The sequence below is a fragment of the Nerophis lumbriciformis genome, linkage group LG12 (assembly GCF_033978685.3).
Source record: "Nerophis lumbriciformis linkage group LG12, RoL_Nlum_v2.1, whole genome shotgun sequence".
Taxonomy (NCBI): domain Eukaryota; kingdom Metazoa; phylum Chordata; class Actinopteri; order Syngnathiformes; family Syngnathidae; genus Nerophis; species Nerophis lumbriciformis.
Genome location: NC_084559.2, coordinates 34,005,992 through 34,025,645, shown reverse-complemented (window position 1 = coordinate 34,025,645; position 19,654 = coordinate 34,005,992). Strand labels below are relative to the sequence as shown.

At 38.8% G+C, this 19,654-nt stretch overlaps 2 protein-coding genes across 2 annotated transcripts in view; both read left to right on the top strand.

Annotated features, from left to right (window-relative positions):
• Positions 1-12,713, top strand: part of plekha2 (pleckstrin homology domain containing A2) — a 37,324-nt gene extending 24,611 nt beyond the window's left edge. The window contains exons 6-12 of the mRNA XM_061986442.1: positions 3,399-3,530; positions 3,633-3,713; positions 3,780-3,848; positions 3,923-3,993; positions 6,744-6,807; positions 7,560-7,637; positions 11,482-12,713. Coding sequence (XP_061842426.1) covers positions 3,399-3,530; positions 3,633-3,713; positions 3,780-3,848; positions 3,923-3,993; positions 6,744-6,807; positions 7,560-7,637; positions 11,482-11,922 — 936 coding nt within the window. The 3' untranslated portion in view covers positions 11,923-12,713. The remainder of the gene's footprint in view (positions 1-3,398; positions 3,531-3,632; positions 3,714-3,779; positions 3,849-3,922; positions 3,994-6,743; positions 6,808-7,559; positions 7,638-11,481) is intronic.
• Positions 12,714-14,221: 1,508 nt separating this feature from the next.
• Positions 14,222-19,654, top strand: part of tbx5b (T-box transcription factor 5b) — a 47,259-nt gene continuing 41,826 nt past the window's right edge. Inside the window, exon 1 of the mRNA XM_061986440.1 lies at positions 14,222-14,677. The gene's annotated coding sequence lies outside the window, so the exon portion shown is untranslated. The remainder of the gene's footprint in view (positions 14,678-19,654) is intronic.

Genomic DNA, 19,654 nt, shown 5'->3' with positions numbered 1-19,654 from the left:
TTTTATAGTGTCGAGCCCAGTTTTTAACCAGTTTAAGAGTGTCTTCACTGTGTTACATCTCACCTGGCAAAATGTCAGCCTACAGCTCCAGCTTTAATGACAATGTTTTTGACACCGCACTAATTAGAGGCCGTGGTAGTTTTGTGCTTTTCGCAGGCCAATTTGAGCATTCACGGGACTTTATGTTGAACCCCTAGGTCAGGGTGCTTGAAAGACATTCTTCTGTATTTACTCCATCACTCCCATCTTCATAAAGCTTAAAGGGGAACTGCAGTTTTTTGGAATTTTGCCTATCGTTCAAAATCAATATGAGAGACCATGACGACAGATGCTATTTATTATTATTTTTGCATTCTAAATATTAAATAAATGCAATCAAAAGTTTGCTTATAATGGAGCCAATGCAAGCTGCGCAATTCCGCCTACTAAGCACTTAAGAAAACATCCAAACACCTTCATTGAGGTTTTATTTACATGATGTAAATATATCTGTAATGTAGTACATTTATAATAATCTTTACTTAGTTTGCTCATTTTACGCATTTGTGGTTTCTTCATCACAGATTATTATTCACTGCAGACTTCATGAGAGCAAACAAACATAATAAAACATCGCATACTGTGCAATGTCTGCTGTCATTAGGATGCTGACTGCTGGGATGTTAATTTATTCCCATTAAGGTGAAGAATGTCTCATAATCCTCACAGTGAAACGGGTTCAGGGGGGACCAAGCGTCTTTTTGTGTCAGTCTGGCCATTTTTGGGTCCTAAATGGCTGTAAAAGTCTACCAACTTGTCGGAATACCTACTCAGACTTCTTCTGTCTAGGTGAGATGCATGATTTATGATGTACAAAAAACTTACAGGGAGCAAGTAAGCAAGAAAGCAGTAGACCACTCGATGATGTAAACATAGGGACACACACGAGTGATCACGGCGCCGCTAAAAATAGTTTGTCTGCATTAGCGCTTATAATAACAATATCACTTATACTTGATTAATATTCAATTCACGAAATGTAAATGGAGTATTGTTGGCGATTTTTTAATGGTTATTTATTGGATTTCATGGCCGGAATAGTGGAGCTCCCATTGGCTTTGCTGTAAGCAGACTTTTATTTAGGTTTATTTAATATTTAGAATGCATTAAATAAAATAACCCATCCGTCGTCATGTCTTTCATAATGATAGTAAACGATAGGCAAAATTACAAAAAAAAAAAAGTGCAATCCCCCTTTAAGTTAGAGCTACATTTGTAACTTGCACAAGATTCTGACTTAGAAACCTTAAAATTGATAGCTCAGATTATTACCGTACTAAGGTGTCGTTTTGAAGCATGATCTCTTTCTGCTTCACAACAATCAGAGATAATTTTCATTCATACCTGTGTCAAAATTAATTGACATGTGAGTTATACCTCTATTCAGCTCAAACCAGTTTGGCTATTTTTGTCACACCTCTGCCATCAACAAGGCATTTGGAGAACTGCCACTAACGTTTTTTTGTTTGTTTGTTTTTCTATTGCTCTGCAAGTATTTTGTCTAAAACTTTAGTTCTTTAATTTCAGTCTATTAGAGAAACATCCTTTATACCATATTTACTTTTAACGGTATATAGTATACACCTGCACAATCCAATACAAGATGTGTAGTGAAGCCTGGTTATTTTTAACAAAGCTGTCCTCCATGAAGTGGTGAGTGCCTATCATAGTCATGAGGTTTTTCCTTCATGACATCATATAATCCTGGGACTTTTGAATCGACCGTTTGAGCACCTCTTCTTTCAACATTGGCGCAAACAATTGAGGAAGATGATATATTTTCATTTAATTTAATTTGCTTAATTGGGACAGTGCGCATTAATCAACACTTGAATAAACAGTGTAAATTCGCCGGACTTAACATAAATGCTAATATATGTTAGAGACAGGCGACACATAGGCAAGTTTTTTTATACAGCACTGTAATTTGCAAGTGCTCCACAGATGCATAAAAATTACAAGAAGGCGAATACAATTATAGATGAAAATAATATCATCATTGTCCTTTGGAACCTCGATTTATAAACTTCATTGTTTCTTAAACTGGGTTTGTTAATTAAGAAAAGTTTGTAAAGTGAAGCAAATTTCTCCATAAGAAACAATAATATAACAAATAATGTAAGTAAGTAAGTAAGTACATTTTATTTATAAAGCGTTTTTCACAGATAAAATCATAAAGCGCTGCACAAAACATTGGTGAAGTAAAACAACAATTCACTCAAAACAACAGGGGTAACATCATAAAAAGGATGCAAAGTGGAATAAAAATGATAGTTAAAAGGTGCATTAACTAAAAGCTTAACTAAAAAGAAAAGTTTTCAAATGTTTCTTAAAACACACGCCGTGGCGAAGTTGGGAGTTTGGCCGTGCCAGCAATCTGAGGGTTACTGGTTCAATCCCCACCTTCTACCATCCTAGTCACGTACGTTGTGTCCTTGAGCAAGACACTTTACCCTTGCTCCTGATGGGCCTGGTTAGCGCCGTGCATAGCATCTCCCGCCATCAGTGTGTGAATGTGTGTGTGAATGGGTGAATGTGGAAATAGTGTCAAATCGCTTTGAGTTCCTTAAAAAAGGTAGAAAAGCGCTATACAAGTACAACCCATTTACCATTTAAAAGTATTAACACAGTCATTTAATGGGTTCCAGCCTCTACAAAAGTCCATATTTTAGTTAAGGTTTGTATACTTTAAACACCATATGTAGTGCTATACAGTACTGTATATCAAACATAACAAGGAGGTGATTAATTAACTGTCTCTTTATTAACAAGCTAAAACAACAACAATGACAAGCTGAACGGTGCTCTATGCGCTGCTCTGCCATTAGCACACACACAGAAGTCCTTTTGGTGCCCTTACAAAAAATCTGAAATCACAAAAATCTTTAACTTTAACAACCATATTGCCACAATAATGAACATAAACATTTTTTAAATACACTTACAGTACACATCGGCAAAGGAGCAGATCACAAAAGAAGAGAAAGAGGCAGATGTGGGGCGGGGATTTGAGTGTGTGTGTGTGTGTGTGTGTGTGTGCGTGTGCTGCTGAGCGAGACATATTGTAATTCCTCTGCTGTAAAATAAGTCCACTTTGGCATATTTTTCCAGAAAAGTCAGTTCTAATCACAATTAAAAACTTGCGGCTTCCTCAATCTCTTGAATACGAGCAAGCACAAAATGGTTCCCAGCGGGACACAAAATGAGGGAATGATGTGTTCACTTGAGGTGTATTTGGCACGATAAAAAAAAACCGGAAAGTTCACAAATGAAGGGGTTGGTAAATCGAAGTTCCGCTGTATTACTGTTATAATGTTAGTTTTGCAAAATAGGTGATCGTTGATGTTGCTTGTGGGTAGGTTCCTAAGTCTGGTGCGGCATCTTCAAGGTCCCATGTGTCTGCAATTGTCAGTGACGTTCATGGTGGAAAGAAGCAGCACGCGTACAAGACAGAAATCATCGGGGGAGTGGTAGTGCACACTCCTATTCAGGTATAGTGCCCCTAAAATAAAAGTTGTTTGTAAAAAAAAATGTTTAGCACATAGAGTATACACAGACATGTTTTGGTGATTGGGAAGATGGTGATGTTTCAGAATGAAGCAGAGGACACTGAGAAGAAAGGCATCAAGCCTGGTGTGCTGAGGTCCAGCTACTGTGTGAAGCAAGGCAATGTTGTGAGTAGACCGCTACCTTTTAACTTCAAAGGAGGATGAGAATGAGGAAACTGACATGTTTTGCAGAGAAAAAGCTGGAAGAGACGCTTTTTTACCCTTGACAACAACGCGGTCAGTTACTACAAGTCTGAGATGGTGAGGACGGCTTGCTGATCTTCATCTGTGCTCCTCTTCTTCATCGTCTTATGTCTGCTGTGTTTGTGTGCCAGGATAAGGAGCCTCTGCGAGCCATTCCCCTTCGGGACATTCAGAAGGTCCATGAATGCCTCGTCAAGTCGGGGTGAGTCAGTGTGACCGTGGAGTTTCCAGTTCCTGCTTTCTCACAATCTTGCTCATACACTTGAAATTCATTATAAACATATGCAGGGTGTGCTCATCCAGATAATGTTTCATCTGAAATGTTTGCATCATAAACGCACCATTAGCAATAAAACCGCTAGTTGTGGCCACAATAAACTTAACTGACTTTACACCTAAACAATAAAAAACTACAGTAAGGAAATAGGCCTACAGTATATTTAAAGTTGGGAACATGAATTTAAATGTGGTTGAAGTTAATTGAAATGATTGAAAACTCATAAAAAGATGCACTATTGCATACATTCTAGCATGTGTAAAGATGTTATCATTTTTTGTTTCAGTCATTCATTCCTGTGCATATTCTCATTAATCCAAGCCTTTATATTCTCAGGTAATTAAATCGATCGTCCCCTCCGGTAGAGGGTAAATACTTGGTATTCTGCAGTTTTGATCCTTAGGTGTTTGGTGTGCTACGATAATATCAACACAGCAAAACACACACACTAAGATTCTGTCCTACAGACTCTAGTCCTGCAAGCCTGAAATGTCGTATGAACAAACGTAATCTAAAGGGGTGGGTGTATATATATAGATAGTATCGATACTAAGGTGGTTATTGGTATCGGATCGATACTAGCGTGGTGGGATCGATATTTTTGTTTTACTTTCTCGATTTTCCTCACTGACTCTGCGACTGCAGCGTCTCTTCCAGTCCGTCAGTGCAAACAGCATTAATTATTACTATCTGCGTGTCATGTTAGTTATTTTGGTTTGCATTTTAAAATTAATATTTGTGTTACATTATTTTTTTGTTATTTTGCAATAATGCCTTTATTTTAAACAATTGTGTGTAGTATAATTTATATACTATTACATTATTTTAAAATGTTGTATTTAGTTATTAAAAAATATATATTTGCAGAACATATTTTCCCTGTGTTCTCATAATCATAATCAACTAACTAGAGGCAAATTCACAAAATGAAGTTGAAAAGTATCAGTATCGCTACCAGTTTCGGCGATACTAGCCATGTATTTACTTGTTATCTGATAGATATCAAAATTCACATTATTACCCACTGCTAGTGATCTAATAAAATCGAAGAAGCTTCATAACAACCAACCACCGTAGCAATGGCAGAAAAACAGGCAATACAGTGTATCAGGAAAGTTACAGCTCTTCAATTTTTCCACATTTTGTTATGTTACAGCCTTATTCCAAAATGGAATAAATTAATGTTGTCCTTAAAATTCTACAGACAATACCCCATAATGACAATGTAATTTTTATTTTATTTTTTTTCATTTTGTAAATTTATTAAAAATAAAAACAAAAAAAATCATATTTACATAAGTATTCACAGCCTTTGCTCAATACTTTGTTGATGCAACAGCCTCAAGTCTTTTTGAATTTGATGCCACAGGCTTGGCACACCTATCTTTGGGCAGTTTCACCCATTTCTCTTTGCAGCACCTCTCAAGCTCCATCAGATTGGATGGGAAGCGTTGGTTTTCATCCAGGATGTTTCTGTACATTGCTGCATTCATCTTTGCTTCTATCCTGACTAGTCTCCCAGTTACTGCCACTGAAAAACACTCCCACAGCATGATGCTGCCACCACCATGCTTCACTGTAGGGATGGTATTGGCCTGGTGTTGAGCGGTGCCTGGTTTCCTCCAAACATGATGCCTGGCATTCACGCCGACGAGTTCAATCTTTGTCTCATCAGACCAGACAAATGGCTTCCGTCTGGCCACTATACCGTACAGGCCTTATTGGTGGGTTGCTGCATAGATGGTTGTCTTTTCTGGAAAGTTCTTCTCTTTCCACGGAGGAATGCTGTAGCTCCGACAGAATGACCATCAGACATTATGGTGGTACTTGAAGAACCAAGTGTTTTCTGAGGTGGTAGTTGGTGGAAAGAAAAGATTGAGAACCTCTGTTCTAGGTCATGGGACAACTAGAACTAGACCTAGAGGTATAAGTGGATCCAGTACCAAGTAAATGCAGGGGTAGTATTGTTTAAAAAAAAAAGTGACATGAAATGTAAACAAAACCGCTAAATTATCAACCATTACGTGCAGGTATTCATGAAAAATAACATCAGTTGTGTTTGGCAAATTACTTTAAAAAACTAATTATAGTTAGTACCTCTTTACTTTGCCAAAAAAGTAATTCATTTAGTAACGGTATTACTCTTTAATAAATGTACTTAATTACTAGGGAAAGTAATTATTGTTGCTTTAAAAAAAACTAAACATTTTAAATATCTGGCATATGTAGTTGAACGACATTTCGTGAAAGCAGAGTGTGTGATTGTGTGCCTTTTAAAAAGACTGTGCCTGTTGCCAAGGGATGTGTGACGTCAGTGAGAGAGCCAGACAGAGAAGCATAGCTCAGCTGTGTTTGTTAGCTCTTGCAGGACAGCAGCTCTGTTGAATCCTTTCACTGGACTTGGCTGCCAATTTACGCCAACAATCCACAATAAAACAAAAGAAAAACTAAGTCAAGCCAATGTCTGTGCTAGCTAAACAAAGCTAGTTTAAAATGAACTTGAATTGACAATGTGGTGTGTGGACTGAAACAGTAACATTAGCACAAATGCTAAAGTTAATACAAACCAAGAGAAAATATAGATATTTTAGATTGGATGTCCCCTTGGTGAAAAATGTAATCAATTGTTTGACCCTTCTAGTTTGTGATATCATGCTCCATTTTCTGTCCATCAGTGATCTGCTGCTGCGAGACAACCTGTTTGAGATCATCACTGGATCCCGAACCTTCTATGTTCAGGTAAAACTCTGAATACTAATTAATTTCGACCAACATTTTTGTACAAGGAGATTATTGTTAGGTGGTTATCTTGCGAGGCAGCAGGTGTGTTGTGATGTTTTTCTTGAAATGCTCCACTGCTGATGTGTAACACAAGCTTTGTTTTTTACGAAACGGCCGCAGCCATCTGTTACCATAACAACAACAACATCCTGTTGCTCCCTTCCCACGGGAGGACAGCTGAGAGAAATGGCAAGCGTATTATTTTTTTTGTGCAAGAAAAAGGGAAGCATGACAGAATATTATAATTGGATATTTATGTTTAAGTCACAAATATGTTTTTCTATGTAACTTAAATACTTGCAACATTGCACAAGCTGCATATAGGTCTCATAAATCCTGCACCTTGACATACATGGCCAAGGCCTGTACAGTACATAGATCGTCTTTATTCTTACACGCGTTCCATTAATAGTTGACCATCATTCGAGTCTGTCTCCTGTGTATATAAATAGTGTGCTGTGACCAACATCTTTGTCACTACGTGCTGATTGACCATGAGCTCATAGTCGTCTGGTACAGTTCCCCAATATTGTAGTCTGTCCAGTCATTGTCTTCTGCGTCCATACTGCTATAATGTCTAGGCATGTTTAAAACAAGAAAGTTATGGAAAGCCCAAAATTTAGTATTATGTAGCAGATGCATTGTGGGTAATTATAAGAGAAAAAATGTGTACACAGACATTGTTATAACATGGCATCTTCTCTCCATAGACAGACTCTCCAGAGGACATGCATGGCTGGATCAGGGACATCGAGATGAAGATTCAGGATTTCAGAGGCCCCCTTAAGGTAGTAACACTGTAACACCACCCTTTGGATATTGCAGCTTTTTTCCATTGCGTTTATAAATGAAACCCTGGTCAACGTAACTTGGCTGTTTTGACAGGAATTTGAAATAAAAATACGAATTGGGTACTTATATTCAAAGATTCAAGAAACTTTATTGCCATACCAGCACGCACAAAATGTAATACCTGAAGTTCCCGATTTCGCTTAAAGCTGTCTTATTCAACTGGCGGCCCGCAGGCTACATCCGGCCAGCCAAAGCTTTTCATTTGACCCGCCGAACATCACCGAAATAGGCTTTATGAAACCATTTAATTTAGGGTTGCTCATGCATGCAGTACTCCCGCCTCCACACAGGGGGCAAAGGCATTTGTGTCACGGTGAAGCAGCAGTGGGGTGAGTTGAAGAAGACTACGGTACTCATTTAGCCTTAAAAAAAATCTAAATAAATTGTAAAAATCTGACTTTTAACGACGACTGGACAACAAAGTATAATTATTTTGCATTACAAAGGTGTATAACGGTGCCACTTCATGTAATTTATGAGCACTTTTGCACTTGTTTTCATTCCTTTACCATTGCATACGCTTCACCACTTTGACAACTTCCTCTAAGGTGTCTAAAATAGTTTGTATTGAAACACACCGGTGCCTTTTGCCCCGAGCAAGTGCCCAAGTCATTGTTTCCTGTCGGACCTTTTAAGCGACGGACACAGTGTTCTAGACAAGAAGCAACAATGACAGAAATCCACACGTGTAAGCTTTGTCACGAAATTTGGTCAAATCTTTTTAAGTAGTTACTGTGCATAAAGATATTTCATTTGTTTTGTATTGAAATTGCTGCCTTTGTGATGTCTTTTGTACTTGTGGTCGTGTTGACATTTATCTGAGTAACTCTGGCCGATAAGAGCTCGTTCAATACATGTCGTACTAAATTTGACCAATAAAGGGCAATAACGCTACACCTTAGAAGGTTTAAATGTGATGAGTCACATTCCGCTACATGTGTGCAATGTTTGATGTACTGTAGAAGTTGTTTATATGCGTCAACATATGTAGTTGTGTGAATGTATTGGCACTAAACCTTCTATTTTATTAATGTAAAATACACAATGCGCGTTGTATTTTTGTAATTTCTATTTTATGTTCATATTTTCAGTCCTACAATCCTAAATGAAAAAGAAAATAAAGAAATACAACTTAGGAAGGAAAATATTCAAAAGAAGAAATATCAATCCCCAACAAAGATTCTGGAGATTCTGTTTCTCCATACTGTTAGCTAGCTGGAATCGAGTAGCGAGGGCAGAATAATGAATTTGTTGACTGTGCAGTGTGAAAGCTAATGTGTTTACTTTGTAATTAAGTAATCTAAGTGTCAAAGGAATATGACCTGCGGAGGCTCTTTCTGAGAAAAAAAAAAATCCACATTTTGATGTCTGGCCCCCGAGCCCTTGGATTCTTGAAACTAGCTGAAAAGCCCTGGCCTAAAAAGTACCACAATAACAATAGTATGTACATAATAACTCAAATAGAATAGGATATAAATAGATAGGTTTATGATTAGTATAGGTTTATAGGAATAAATTATAATCCACGTAAAACTAAACTGTGCCATATTTCGATACCTTTGTTGCATATGACATCACGTCCGGTTGCAGACCCGGCTGGCTCAAACACTTGGCAGGCAAATAAGCACTCAAGCAGCACTCATAGCGGTCTCAAATCGGACTGCTTCTAGCTAATGCCTGACAGAAAAATACTCAAACTTACGGTAAGGTTCCAGTTTTCTGAATGCGCTAGCTCGATGCTATTTCACATTGGATTTGCCATAGACATGCTATATGCTACATGGTGATTTCAACACCTCCAAATTTGGTAATGGAAAATATATATATTTTTAGACCAGATATAAATTGTACTTTTTATGCAATCATTTTCAAAGAACTAAATTAAGCGCTTTCTCTTGGAGGCGATAATTCTGCTTGAATAAAATACGTCTGTAAATAAAAATGTGGAATTGCACATTGCGTGCAAAAAGTGCACCTTAAAACTTCTGTTTTGAATAAAATAATATGATAAATAAAAATGTAGTATTGTACATTGTATGCAAATAAATAATCAAGTAAAACATTGAGATTACTGTATAGTTTTGTTAAGTGGATTAATGCAGGCTTTTCTCTGAAGTATCTTGGGCTCCTTGTTAGTGTGTACTGACAATTTACACTTCATTGCACATGTAATATATCACGATATTGATGATTAAATGCGTTATAATTCCACAAGAGTTTTGCAGCAGCACACATGCGTACAGCTGACTGGTTTGGCTGTGCAGAGTGACCGCTTTAGTGGTCGCTCCGTGCATTGTCCTCCATTACATGGTATGATCATACATGCCTTGTGTAAATCATTCCAACATAGTAAGCTGTTTCTTAGGTGGAGTTTGTGGTTGTTGCGGTCTTGTTTGTCTCTTAAAGAGTTGCATTTCCCCCACTCGGCTCGATGCTGTTTCAGATGCTGGAAAAAGTTTGTTGTGCTGCTGCCTTTTCTACAGAAACTTTGCAGCTTGCATTTACTTGTTCCACACTTGTAACTGCAATTCTAAAGCACTGATAACACTTTTCTTTGGAACAAACGTCTTGCTCTCGTTAGCATTAGCATTAGCATTAGCCATGTTGTGCTAGGCTTGTGGATCTCCACTAAAGAAGTAAGAAGGCGGGCGAGGGCTACGGAAGCTCATGGGGGCCAAAAAATATGCCGGAGCAAGAGGAGAAAAACATCAATTTTATATTTTTTAAATCGTCTGAATTTATTGGTAAAATCAATATATGCCCAAGGCCTAACTTAATGTATAAACAGTTTGTAGGGTGCAACAAAAGACTATATTCAGCTTACTGGTAAAGACTACTTCCTGCCAGCACACCATAGCCTATACACTACTGCCATCTAATGTCTTAAAATTGAAACTGCATTCAAAGTCTACTATATACTGTAATACATGCAAATGAGACTCTGCTGTCCAAAAAGTTTATGATGTAGAAAAAAACTTAAGTACATTTGTAGTTTGTAACAGATTTTAGACATTTTCTACATTCAAGTCTATATCAAATCGAATCTTGATTAATCGATTTAGAACCTTATGAATTGAGTTGGAATCGATTTGGGAAATTGGCCATGATACCTAGCCCTACTGGACCGCACAGTTATCAGTATTAGCTCACTGTTAAATATTATATTAACAAAATGGGATTTTATTATTAAACAAATTAACATTTGAACATGAAGACACAAACAGATGTACTGAAAATTAGTATCGTTGAGTGCCGGGAATCTGTAGTCCAGATGTGCCAGCCTGATTAAGACAGCGCTGGGGGCAGCAAAGGTTCATCTACTTGTATATTTGTTGAGACATGTTTGTAAAAATCTTGGGTTTTGAAATATTTTGTCAAGAAAGCCAATTAATTTAGTTCTGAAAAGAATAAAAGGCTGAAATGTTTTAATAAGAGCTGTAAGCAGTCTGAAAGCAAACTAAAAAAGATGAGTCATCCCATAACTCTCTCAAAGTTGTTGAAAATTGATTGTCTTTACAAAGAGTACAATATGGGACATATATTGTCAAGGATCCATAAAAAATTCTGGATTAAAGATTAAACTGGATTCAACTTGTTAGAATTGTTGTACATACTGCTTCGTTCTCATCACAGTGCACACCAATGATTGCAAGAAGCCGCTGCTTGCCATAATGTGGTCAAACAAACACAAATCCAAACTATTGTTCAACGTTGGCAGTGGTCTTCTTGAGTGAAGTGGAAAGTGAAAGCTCCTGATCATCCTTTTGTTTTTCGCCATAGGGGTTTTCATTTAAAAGAGCTTCATCTCTCTATCGAAGTCACAAAGCTTCTGCGTGTCAAGGTCGACGAGGCGAAGAGCACCGCCCAGCGCTCACCAAGTCATGCTCCGTGACGCCGGGCTGGCAGCCGTGGATGCCTATCCTCCCACCTGGGGCTGCCATCATGGATGCGGAAGACGACGACGACAGCGCTTTCAGCGCCGTGCCTACCTTTGCTTCACTCTCCTCCTCCCCCAACTCATCCTCCACCTCCTCCTCCTCCAACTCCCTCTCCACCCTCGCTTCTTGCCCCACCGCGCCCTCCTGTGGACTGGGTATCCTCACCGCATCCGGGGATGCGGCGTGCGGGCGTCGCCGGCACCGATCGCAGCCCCAGTCTCACACAGCGTGCACTTTCCCCTTCAACTTGGAGGATGACAGCATCCGTACCACTGATGTCTAGGTTGTGTTTTGTTATTGGACGCGAATGTGGGTGGTTATGTAGTATTCCTTGTATAAAAGGTGACCTGCTATTGGGGCCCCCCCTGCTGGTCATATGGATGTGTTACAGCTAGGATATACAGTGTTGTATTCTCAGAGAAATGTTAAAAAATAGGATGAAGCCTTTTGTTGATGTTAATGTATATTGCGCAGCTTCTTCCGAAAACTTGAAAAACTTAATTGTTCTTGCAGGGCTGCAAACGATGGCACATGCTTTTAACCCCTGGCACTTGTCTACAATCAGACAAAAAATAGCATGCTATAAATACTCAGGCATGTGACTTTTATTGTTCATAATCTTTTCTTACAGTATTCTTTCCGGAGAGACACATGACACAAATGTCTCACAGTAACCTTTATTAACATTCAACAAGCATTTCCTGACCACAAGTGAAAGTGGAAAAACTCAAATTGAGAAACAAGCTAATTCATATTAACACCATATTAAATAATATAGCAACACTATATGGTACTTGATGAAGAATATACTGCTGACTAGCAGGTTGAATGGTGTCTAAATGTGGTTCATGTTTTCCCCTGTAGCATTATAAAGGTTTATAACGCTGCCACTTCATGTAATTTATTAGCAATTTTGCACTTCGTTTTTATTCCTTTACCACTGCATACGCTTCACCACTTTGATAACTTCCTCTAAGGTGTCTAAAATAGTTTGTATTGGAAAAACACCGGTGCCTTCAACTCATGCTTGAATCCCTTAATTTTCCTCCTTTTATATTAAATCTTGTTTTTGTATTGCTCTTGTTGTGGTTATTGATGACAATCTTCTCATTTAGAGAGATAGTTAACAAGATTCCAAAGTAACGGTCACAAGAGCCAGTTAGCAAACATTCCGCCTTTGTTAAGATGTTTGATAAAAATTTGAAAGGTAAAATAAATGTATTTTTGTGCTTGGTGTCATTTCAAGTGGCATATATATGCAGTACAACTGTTTGTCCTCCAGGTGTCACGCTTGTCTGTTTCAACAGCGATGTTCCAAGTGTATGTAACTACAGGTACACGAGGTGGGCGATACTGCACATTTTGGTATCGATTAAATACACGGTTTATATAGCCAATACCATACGTTTTTACATTTTCCCAGATACTTGGATGATTTTATATATCCTTTACTTTCTTAATCAGAAACACAGGACGCGCATAGTGTAGCAAAAAGTAGTCAATTTATTATTTTTGAATGTATTTATTGTACATGGTAATTGGGATTTGTTATATGTTATATAAAAATATAATATAATACATCAGTGTATATATTATATACTGTATATATCATATGTAAATATTACATAATGTTATATTTTATATTGCTACTATGGTAAATTTTTTAGTCTACTTTATACCTGCATTATCCTTTCCATCCTTTGTAACGGATCAATAAAGTTTGTCTAAGTCTAAATACAACAATAAAGGAATGTTAACAATATCAATCAATTAAAAGTTGTAATGTCCATCCATCCATCCATTTTCTACCGCTTGTCCCTTTTGGGGTCGCGGGGGGTGCTGGAGCCTATCTCAGCTGCATTCGGGCGGAAGGCGGGGTACACCCTGGACAAGTTGCCACCTCATGACAAGGCCAACAGAGATAGACAGACAACATTCACACTCACATTCATACACTAGGGCCAATTTAGTGTTGCCAATCAACCTATCCCCAGGTGCATGTCTTTGGAGGTGGGAGGAAGCCCACGCAGTCACGGGGAGAACATGCAAACTCCACACAGAAAGATCCCGAGGCCTGGGATTGAACTCACGACTACTCAGGACCTTTGTATTGTGAGGCAGACGCACTAACCCCTCTTCCACCGTGCTGCCCTATACTGTATATATCATATGTAAATATTACACACGTTATATTTTATATTGCTACTATGGTAAATTTTTAGTCAATACCTGCGTTATCCTTTCCATCCTTACCCTTTCCATCCGTTGTAACGGAGCACTTTGTGGAACAATTTCCCTTGTGGATCAATAAAGTTTGTCTAAGTCTAAATACAACAATAAAGGAATGTTAACAATATCAATCAATTAAAAGTTGTAATGTCATTACTGTAGGCCTAATTATTCCTATTCGTTGCATATAATTGTTTAAGGAAAAAAGTAAAATTCTAGATTTGTAACAGCAAAACAAAAGCAAAAACTCCTACTAGCTTGAATCATCCAAAGAGTTTGACTGCAATAAATGCATATAACAATATAAGAATCGGTCGACCCTTAACAGGAACCTTTGTCACTAAACAGGTGTTTTCACGGCTGCACAAAACTGTTACGCTTATGGTTACTCCAGTTTTTTTGTTTTTTTTTGATTGACGTTTACATTAGTTACAGTCACTCTGGAACCTTGCATTCGCACTTAAAAACCAAGCTAATATCGGCTACACGTAAATAAAACAAAGTGGATTTTTTAAATTTATTTCAACAGACGAAGATTAGCCAGCACTTTTCAATTCTATAGCCAGCACAACTATTCAGTTGTTGAGAGCCCAGCTGACTCGTGACACCCTCAGTGGCTTTATATTCTACTACAGACTAGCAACATTAAAGTAAAAACTGTACTTTTAAAACGAAGACATCTTTATTTGGTTCAACCAAATGATTACACAAGATTTAAGGAATATTTGGCGGCATCTTCAATCGAATCAAAACATCCACCAACTTGAAGTCTTCCGGGTTTGCTGTTTAAACGTCATGGCGCCAAACAGGTATGTTGTAAATACAAGTTATCAGTCTCTATGTAAATACTCAATGTTTATTTAACGCCTAAAAAATAATAATACGATAGTTTTCAATCAATCCATCCATCCATGTATGTAATTGTGTGGTGTTCTTTTATTTTGAAACGCTAACATCCGATTTGAAGTATACTGTCCAATGTGACAATGGTTTGGGACAATTAGAGTTTTCTTTTTCTCCGAAGCACATGCCTATTAAATACTACATTATTAACACAAATGAGTAACCGCTCCACATTGACATTGATAAATGTTTGTTTAGAAAAACTAACCGTTTTTGTTAACAAAAACATGATGTTAAAGGTCTTTAAAGTCCATATATTTATTTATTTCTTGAGTCTCCTCGCTCATGCAACATTAAATATGAATGGTATAGATTAAAATGAATGATACTTAATTGGGATTAATCCAAATGTATGCACATAAACTCTGTGATTAATCTGATTAACAATGTTACTTTCTTGACACACTGTAAAAGAAAATTGGAACATTTTTGATTTTTTACAGTAAAAAAAACAAAACCTGCCAGCTCAGTCACCAAAAAATTAACGCATGTAAATGTTTTTAGACCGAATTACTGTAAATTGAAAAAGGACACTACAGTTATTTTTACGTTAAAATTCTGGTGACTGAGCTGCCAGAGTTTTACAGTAAAATCTATGATTGTTGTTTTTACAGTGCACTACTGTAAATAGAAAACGGTACCACTTTTTTTGGAATGTGAATTTTACAACAACTCACGATTCGATCTCATTCTGATTCTCGGTGTGACGATTCGATTCAAACCGATTCTGGCAATTTATTATTTGGTATAGAAAATTATGACGAAACCTTTTTAAAACAAGGTTTCAGTTACAAAAGGTCCTCTTGGCTGCTGATACATGATGTATACACGCAGCCAGTAAGCACCAAGATGGCCAAAAAACCTCTTTAAAAATGTAAATTTTTTTCAATCAGTTATTGAATATGAATTGATTTGGAAGTGGAATAGATACCAATTGCGATTTGAATTTGAATCCATTTTTTCAGAACCCTAACATGAAAATTGTAAAAGTTAATTTTATGACGGCAACAGTTTGATGCTGTAACAGATTAATTTAGGTTCCTTTCCTTATTGTTCTTTCAAATATAGCCAAATCAGTGCAGTATCTAACCAGCAAAGCACTCTTTGAGCGCAGATTTCCACCAGGTACTATCTCCCAATTGTAAAGACCCCTTTAAAAAAATAGATAAAGAAATATGTGATGCATTACATTGTATCGTATGTATGTTCGAAATGAACTGAAAATGAACTGAACGGTGATCGGGACCAACCCCCAAAATGTAATGAATTGTTCCTTATTCAATTTCTCACTTTTCCTAAAAGTTTCTTCAAAAACTGCACATAACTTTTTTGAGCTATGTTGCTAACTGAGAGACAGACAAACAGAAACAATAACAATCTACTGATGGTTGGTAATCAATCAAATAATAAATATGGGTTGGGCTTAAGGGTTTGGCGATATGGCCTAAAGTCTATATCACGATATCGATTGCAGCCTCCTGCAATAACAATATATACCACAATATATGTTTGGTATCTAGATGATGATAGAATCATTTTAAAATTAGTTACAAAGGCTCCTAATTTTGCTGCTGACATAGGTAGTAACATAATGCGTCATTTCCAGTTTTATTGTTTGCTCAAAACTATTGGTAATCTAATTGCTAATTTACTGTTAATATCTGTTTACGCCCGGAAAAGGGTGGAGTGCCATCTCCGGGTTGGGGAGGAGATCTTGCCCCAAGTGGAGGAGTTCAAGTACCTCGGAGTCTTGTTCACGAGTGAGGGAAGAGTGGATCGTGAGATCGACAGGCGGATCGGTGCAGCGCCTTCAGTAATGCGGACGCTGTATCGATCCGTTGTGGTGAAGAAGGAGCTGAGCCGGAAGGCAAAGCTCTCAATTTACCGGTCGATCTACGTTCCCATCCTCACCTATGGTCATGAGCTTTGGGTTATGACCGAAAGGACAAGATCACTAGTACAAGCGGCCGAAATGAGTTTCCTCCGCCGGGTGGCGGGGCTCTTCCTTAGAGATAGGGTGAGAAGCTCTGTCATCCGGGGGGAGCTCAAAGTAAAGCCGCTGCTCCTCCACATCGAGAGGAGCCAGATGAGATGGTTCGGGCATCTGGTCAGGATGCCACCCGAGCACCTCCCTAGGGAGGTGTTTAGGGCACGTCCGACCGGTAGGAGGCCACGGGGAAGACCCAGGACACGTTGGGAAGACTATGTCTCCCGGCTGGCCAGGGAATGCCTCGGGATCCCCCAGGAGGAGCTGGACGAGGTGGCTGGGGAGAGGGAAGTCTGGGTTTCCCTGCTTAGGCTGCTGCCCCCGCGACCCGACCTCGGATAAGCGGAAGAAGATGGATGGATGGATGGATCTGTTTACCTTCTGTTGTACCATGTTTCTATCTACATTTCTTTTTAAAATGTAATAAGCACTTAGTCCTCTGTTGTTTGGATACTTTCCATTAGTTTTGGGCGATACTACACATTTGGGTATCGATCCAATACCAAGTAGTTACAGGGCAATACTGGTCATAACAAGCTGATACTGTTACTTAACATTTTAAGATCATTGAATGATTAAATTAAAACAGTGGTATCGACATGATATTATACTACTACATTATTACTACATTACTACTGGTTTTTGTATCGATCTGCCCACCATTGTTTACATTCTAGATCTCTAGCTGGAGGTTAGCAGTTAGCATATCCTCCCCCGGTGTGTAGTGTAGGATGTTTAGCTATTCATCGTCCTCTATGGATGAGGCTAGGAAGAAACTTAGTTTATTCGCTCCCCCGGAGACGAGGATTGCTACTTTTTTTGCACTGTGGGGGGGACATAAGTGCTACATTGCATTCCTTGGCATGTCGCTGTCAAATTTGCAGCACAGGTAGAATGTGACATCAACATGCATTATCACAATAAGACCGTATTAAAAGCTCTATTGTCGGCCAAATTAATTTCATTTTTATCGTTGATCGGCATGTTTCTGCATATTTTTTTGTTTGTCTGTTTTTTTCAAAAAGGCTGCCAGATGGTTCACTTTTTTGCATCAGTGTCAGCAGCTGAGCGCCTTTGTCCTATAGCAGGCCTGGGCAATTATTTTGACTCGGGGGGCCACATCTAGAGAAAAAAATGTGTCTGGGAGCCGGTATATCTATTTTTAGGAACACTAATACAAAACCTCACAATAATGTCTGATTGAATGCTAAAAACGTAATGACAGACCGCCTTAAAAAACATAATGGTATTTTACATTTTTCTATGAAGGATAAAATACTGAATATTGACAAAATATGAATGTCACTCCCCCTTTTGATCGACATATTTTACAATCAAGTGAAACGCAACAAAAATGCAACAAACAGTGAAATATGAACGTGGAGGGTACAAAATAAACCATCCTACAATCTGATATATCTGATATTTACTGAATTTCCCCCAGGGATCAATAAAATACTTTATATTCTATTCTATATATCACTAGGCTTTAGAACTTTGTTGTGAAAATCTCCTTCCGCGTCCGTGGAAACGCTTCCCGCCCACACTGCTTGGTGCCTCGTCTGAGCTGCTGTGACGTAGGAAGCGCAGGTTCCAACCACTGAAATACTTTGTATAGTTGAAGAATTACGGTCATTAGAAAATATCACTGCACATCATAATGGCGGCTACAATTTCCATCTTAAAGATCTAAAAAAATTATTTGGGAATGTCCGGCGGGCCAGATTGAAAAGCTCAACGGGCCGCATGTGGCCCCCGGGCCTTAATTTGCCCAGGTCTGTCCTATAGCGAAATGAGCTCAACTGAGTGAACCCTCTTGTCAGACATCCATTCATTTTGTCCCTGTGGGTGGAGGCGAGGTCTGGGCCACTGGCATACACACAGGAAGAAATTTAGTAACGTACACATAAGGTAAAGTAGTAGAAATTATTCATACAGCACCCTAAATCTAATCACTTTTTTCTTATCTCATTTTGGACATCCATCCATCCATCCATCCATTTTCTACCGCTTATTCCCTTTTGGGGTCGCGGGGGGCGCTGGAGCGTATCTCAGCTACAATCGGGCGGAAGGCGGAGTACACCCTGGACAAGTCGCCACCTCATCGCAGGGCCAACACAGATAGACAGACAACTTTCACACTCACATTCACACACTAGGGCCAATTTAGTGTTGCCAATCAACTTATCCCCAGGTGCATGTCTTTGGAGGTGGGAGGAAGCCGGAGTACCCGGAGGGAACCCACGCAGTCACGGGGAGAACATGCACACTCCACACAGAAAGATCCCGAGCACGGGATTGAACCCAAGACTACTCAGGACCTTTGTATTGTGAGGCAGATGCACTAACCCCTCTTCCACCGTGCTGCCCCCATTTTGGACATTTCCTGAATAATTAAGTGTTCAATGAGTAAAGACATATTCTAGGACTTCCAAATTTTAACTTTTTCCTCCCAAGGGCCAACTTACAAAGGCCAGCTTGTTTGCCCTTTCGTCCCGTCGCCTCCATCACATGATGCAGACACGCGTACACGTGGCCATCTAAGGCCCGGCGGTTGTGATAAGTGAGGTGTTTCACACGTCCACTGCTGCGCTACGTTAGGTCAGGAGTCTAAAAAACGGTGTCCTGACCCCTGCCCAGGTCCCCGTGGGCATCCGCGGGGCCGGCGAGCATTAAATGTCTACGTAGAACGGTTTAAAGCCTCTCTGCAAAAGCCCCGAGAGCCTGCGAAATGTCAGCTGTGTTAAAAAGAGTTTTCAGTCTGGTAAAGACAAATCTCCTGCAGGTACTGAGGGACATCAAGCAGAAGAGTGGCTGACTCTTCAAGTTTATTGCAGCATCAAACCTCTCCTTATCATTTAGGCATTTAATTATCTTGTAAGTATTGTTCTTTTTT